General features: G+C 33.3%; 1 protein-coding gene across 1 annotated transcript; it reads right to left on the minus strand.

Moving 5' to 3' along the window:
* Positions 1-1,705: 1,705 nt before the first annotated feature.
* LOC111506944 (MORN repeat-containing protein 5) lies at positions 1,706-4,424 on the minus strand. The gene is made up of 3 exons (XM_023162167.2): positions 3,898-4,424; positions 2,718-3,005; positions 1,706-1,965 (listed from the first exon to the last, which is right to left on the minus strand). The coding sequence occupies exons 1-3, from the start codon at positions 4,227-4,229 to the stop codon at positions 1,833-1,835; spliced, it is 753 nt and encodes a 250-aa protein (XP_023017935.1). The 5' UTR covers positions 4,230-4,424; the 3' UTR covers positions 1,706-1,832.
* Between the last annotated feature and the right edge of the window lie 1,104 nt (positions 4,425-5,528).

The raw sequence follows: 5,528 nt of genomic DNA on the forward strand, positions 1-5,528 counted from the left end.
GCGGTCAATTATTTTGTAGTTTTCCAGATTCCTTGTCAGAACCAGAAATTCAGATATTAGGCACATAGTACATAGAACAAAACGTGGATGCTGAACAAAAAATTTATAATGTAGGGATTGATACTTGCCAACGATGTTGTTATGAAACTTGAATTGCATGAAATAAGACAAGGGAGACATACTTTCTCGAATTCTACTAGCGATTTCACTTTGGAATGATTTTTCTCTGTGGAAGCCTTGTGGAAGCAAGTGTTGTTATTTTTTCTTCTGAAAAATTTTGAGTTTTCTTCAATTTGAATTCTCGTGATCACATCTCCCTCATTTCTCCTCATTTTGTACTAAACTATCCCAATATATGTTTATTAATTCAAAATATCACTGAACTGATAAAAGTTGGTGGTTATGATGTATGTGTGTTCATATGTAAAATATGATTATCATTCAATAAATATTTCACCGATATCCTTATGGAATTCAGGAATATTCCTGACAAGATAGATCATAGAATATTTATGCTTATTTCACTGTCTAGATTATCTGTATGTTTACGTCGCAGCCAACTAGCTTAATGAGCCGTTCAATCAACAGTCTAGCCTCTTTACTAAACAGCGCCGTTCAACTAGCGGCCTGAATGATACTCAGCCATTTGATCAAACAGCTAGGCAAATGACTGGTTTATTTAATTTGTTAAAACGTATTTATCCTCAAATTCTAACCTGTGACGACCTCCGAACATAAATACGATCGTAATTTCGTATATTCCAATTTGTAAATTTATGTATACTTATATCACCTGAACTCCCGACCACAAAAATTAAATTTAGGAAAAGCTATTTATCCCCTACAGTAACCTGTTACATTAAAAAAAAAATATTGAACAAAAAATTTCTTGTCAGATATTTCTTCTTCTTTATTTTTGTTTCATGGTCACGTTGAACAAATGGCCTAAGCATTAGCCAGCCAATTTATTAAATATTGTAAGAAACTAAAAAGATGCTAGGCTATTGATTGAACCGTCAATTAAGCTAGTTGGCTGTGATATATATACCGTCTACAATACCGTAGATATAATAAGGGATGTCTTCACTTTCTCCGGCTTGTCCTTTGAGGATAGTTGAGACCAGCAATATATTGGTGGTTCAGACTAAAACCACTACACCGTCTGTTATTGTATCAGTAATGTTTTGTTTTTATTAAAGTGGTTGATGATGTTTCATGATGAATTCTATAAGTTTGGACTCCTATTGTCTAATATTATTCTACTATGATTTTAAATCTATGAAAGAACATATGGATTAGAATGAATAGCTGAAATATCGATTATATTAAACAATAAAACGTGAAATGTAAATAGAATCAAACGAATAAAATAATCAAGATACAAAATTAAAAATACCACACATTTTGTATCTTGTTTATATCATTCGTTTTATTGTATTTTCATTTCACGTTTTATTGTTTGAAATAATCAATATTCTAGTTATTAATTTAAATTCTATTTGTACTTTCATATATTTCGAATCATAGCAGAATCATATTAGAGAAAGAAAGTCCGAACTTATAAAATTCATTTTGTTCGTAGTTTAATCTGTCTGACCACTGAGGAGATATATATAAGATGGTAACATTTTACCTGATAATAGATCAGGTAGGTGTTGTGCAGTAATTTCACGTATAAAGCCATTTTTATCCAGAAAATACACACTTATATTTGAACAATAGCGCTTTATGATCCAACTCCATTACAAACTAATATACAATAAAATACTAATGGCATTAACACTTTACAGAGTAGTCAGTGTCGAAAAAAGTAAAACGAAGTGAATGAATTTTCATTTTTGAGAATTTTTTGATAAATGATTCTTTTCCATCCTTCTCGTAATTTTCTCGATTTCACGTCTCCTCCCAGATGCCCAGTACTCATATAAATCTTTACGGAACCCAACAGGTTCGTCTGCTATTTGTCTGAAATCAAAATTTTATTGCAAAACCTATGATGCCTAGTTGAATGGCAAGCTTTGTCAAATTTAACGACAATATTTCATAACACAATTTTTTTACTGGTTCCGATTTTCAATTTCTAATATGATTTTAATATGATTCGAAGTCACCTTCACAATAGATAAGGAAGTCCACAACGAATTGCCATTCTTAGACATATTTGTGAAGAGGACCGACTCTTTACTGTTACAGCCGACTTTTTACTATAAGAAAACGGAGTATATTATGCGAGAAGGACGATTTGAAATAATCGTAATAACCAAGAAGCCAATTCAGAAATGAAAATACAGGCATGAAAATTTCAGTGTTCTGTATACCTAGAGAAAAATTATTATTTAGCCGGGTACCTACAGACTTGAGCATTATCCAAACTATAAACAGAACAACGAACTGAACTGCTGAAACGTTTTGAACTAATTGACATCTATAATAAAAACATTGTTGTGGAAATCAAAATATCGACAACACTTCGATAAGATTGAAAAGCAAGATGCCTGAAAGGATATTTCCCAAAATTTATTAATTGTTTCCAGTTCAAACTGAAATTAATTACTAAGAACATTTGTGGAAACAGCATGAATGTTCGTTTGTTGTACAGATGATCGAAATGAAAAAAATCACCGTTTTGTTCGGTTTGTTATTCTGCTTACTATAGTAAGCTGTGGTTCAAGGCTGTACGACGATTTTCAAAGTTTATGTCAGCGAGCTAACTATACCTGAAATGTTTCCTAATTATTTTTTCTTCATGTGGACGGCAAACCCTCATCGCTCTGTGTTTAAAATTGTAAATTAATTTGTTTTGAGGTTCATAATAACCATCGCCGGTATCATAACAATTTTCTGGTATATCTTGATAAAATCGTGAATTCGTGAGGAATTCTTTTTGTGGTGGCTGTAGACCTTGGTAACACTCGATTTGAAAAGTCCTGTCAGGTTGCTGGCAGTAATTCCACTGACTGTGATATTCCAAACCATCTGCAAACCGATACACGAAACTTAACAACCTGCAAGAAATATCAGAAATATTGTATATATGTTTATAAATATCGTACTCGATTGAAGACAGAATGTGAATAACCAAGAAAAGTACTTAATAAAAATAATAACCGTGTAAACGCAAGCGAGACATAAATGGAACCACCTATTGGTATGACACCCAAGTCAACTTGCCAAGTTTTTATGTCATTGTTGGTGGTTTGACCAATCAACCAACAACTACGGTAGCAGAAATTTGGGAAGCTAACCTGGAATGACAAAATTGTGTCTCTTCAGAACGGTGAGAACCGTCTGAGTATGACGACCAAACAAATATAATTCCAGCTAGTCATGCACTCATTCTGCAGTTGATTCAGTTGGATGCCCAGCAGAGAAAAAAAAACAAATTTTTTCGTACTTTTGACACCCTGTATCTCAGAGGGGATGCATTTTAGGACATACCTTGATACAAACTTTTCATCTCAAAATGAGGTGAGGAATCTGTAGACGGAGTTTCTCGGTCTTACTCTGACTTGCCCTGAATTTTACCGCTTAGATAAAGTATTGATTTTTCCACAAAATTTTGAGCGATATGATTCAACTAGTAGTTGTTTTGTTTGTCTATTACAATCATGAATGATATTCATTAATCTGAAATTCAAAGTCGAATATTTGCATTCTAACGGAATGAATGAAACCATAAATTTTCAATTGAAAAAGGAATTCAATTTAATATCTATTTTCCCTTCAATTTGAGCACAAATCGATAATAAAAACAAAGCATAAGGGCCTCATTAAATAATCTACCAACTAGGAAGTCGCAATTAATTGCTGCGAACCACCGTTTAAGATGCCCAACGCAGCTTCTATTTTACTTCAATAATGAATCATTCAAACAATCGAAAAACTCTAAAAACTCACTTTCCGTTTAGCCACGTTCCGTCCAGCTCTTGTCCTTTGGGGTACGTAATGGTCCCATCTCCATGAAACTGACCGTCTTTGAAGTAGCCCTGGTACACTGCTCCGTGGGGATATTTATACGTACCGAAACCAGCAAATCCCAAGGAATCATGTCGTCCTTCGTAAGAGCTTCCAGTAACATATTTTTCCAGAGGTTTGTCAATTTGAATGTACCCGTGATGAATACGTAGTTCTACATCACCCCGTTGTCGAAGTTTAGCGAATGAAACATCCTTACTATGTATTTCTTTGGTCCAGTCGACGGTTAATTTTCGAGAGCCGCTTTTGCTCATCCTTAGAAATTTTTCTACAAGTACTTCTCATCGAAATCGGTCGTAATTATGGATAAAACTAGCGTAACATAAATGTAGTATCATTACTTTGAAGGATCATAATATGTCAAATTTGACAATCAGATTCATTCTTTAAAACAGCTTCACTTAGTTTTTTCTTCGGAATTGATCATAGGTGGTGTGCCGGTTCTGGACCCAGGTGCCGTGAGTTCAAATCCGCAATCAACGATATTTTTTCGTCAAGGATTCATTCAGTTGGAACTTAAGTGCTGATGAACCTACTATTAACCATGATGATGCAAAAACATTTTTGGCTTTCTATTCTGTCATAAATGAATAAAAAACTAAGGAACCTCTAAAGAAAGTAAATAATCGAAACAATAAAAAAAGATATGTTGTAGAAGATATATCAAAGATATGTAGTTCGTTACCTGAATTTACTTTTCAAATATAAATCCAAAGAGAAAAAATCCATCTGAAATAACTACTTTCGATTATGAATATTAAATTACATGAAAATCACTTGTACTTACTCAGTTTGTACTCCTAATATTCCTTATCGAAACTCTTGTCATACATATGGCGTATTTTGTAGGATCTAATCTCATTCCAGATCTTACATTCCCGCTAAAACGTTTTTGTTTTCTTTGCTCGATCAGAATACCTCGAGCAAAAATAGCAAATGACCAGTATGATAACATTCGACGCAAATAATGTTCACACATGATTAAACGTAGGTTTTAGTAACATGAATCTGGAGATTGTACAACCACCTAATACAATACAGTTTTGAAAATGTTTTTATATGACGAAACTGCAGTAACGTTAGTTACAAATATAAGTGGTAAATCATGATCTCCTAACACGTGGTAACGGCTACATCCATCAATCTATATTTATTATTTTTCAGAAATCTAGATAGAATTTGTTGAAGCTATAGGAAACTTAACGCTCTCGTTTACAACTCACTTGTGGTTCACCTTTGCAAAAGTAGTTCATTTTACTCATGCATCATTTTCTCTCGTCTATAATAATTAATCGCATCAAAATATGCCGACCTCAAGATTCCTCAATTAAACAACTCTAAACACAGTGAACTCCAAATCAATAAACAAAAGCATGTGTTCCATATTAATTAATGTATAGTAAGTAAACTTTCTTGACTTAGGGACTGTCGGATTTGTTTGAGAAATGGCAGGGTTCTTATATAAAGGCATTGTCTAAGGATCTTAGAAAATGCCTTTAGACAATGATAAAGGGACATTCTGTTTATGGATTTTGGCCGTCAAATTTATGATG

The sequence above is a fragment of the Leptinotarsa decemlineata genome, unplaced genomic scaffold, assembly GCF_025532065.1.
Source record: "Leptinotarsa decemlineata unplaced genomic scaffold, Ldec_3_MD MMD2_tig00026307_RagTag_RagTag, whole genome shotgun sequence".
Lineage (NCBI taxonomy): Eukaryota > Metazoa > Arthropoda > Insecta > Coleoptera > Chrysomelidae > Leptinotarsa > Leptinotarsa decemlineata.

Bases quoted from the DNA above. Each gene is read 5' to 3' on its own strand.
- LOC111506944 (XM_023162167.2), bottom strand. From the start codon at position 4,229: ATGAGCAAAAGCGGCTCTCGAAAATTAACCGTCGACTGGACCAAAGAA. The intron at 3,006-3,897 runs GTGAGTTTTTAG...TATTTCTTGCAG, and splicing joins GGAACGTGGCTAAACGGAAA to GTTGTTAAGTTTCGTGTATC. The intron at 1,966-2,717 runs GTATAGTTAGCT...TTTTGATTTCAG, and splicing joins ATAATTAGGAAACATTTCAG to ACAAATAGCAGACGAACCTG.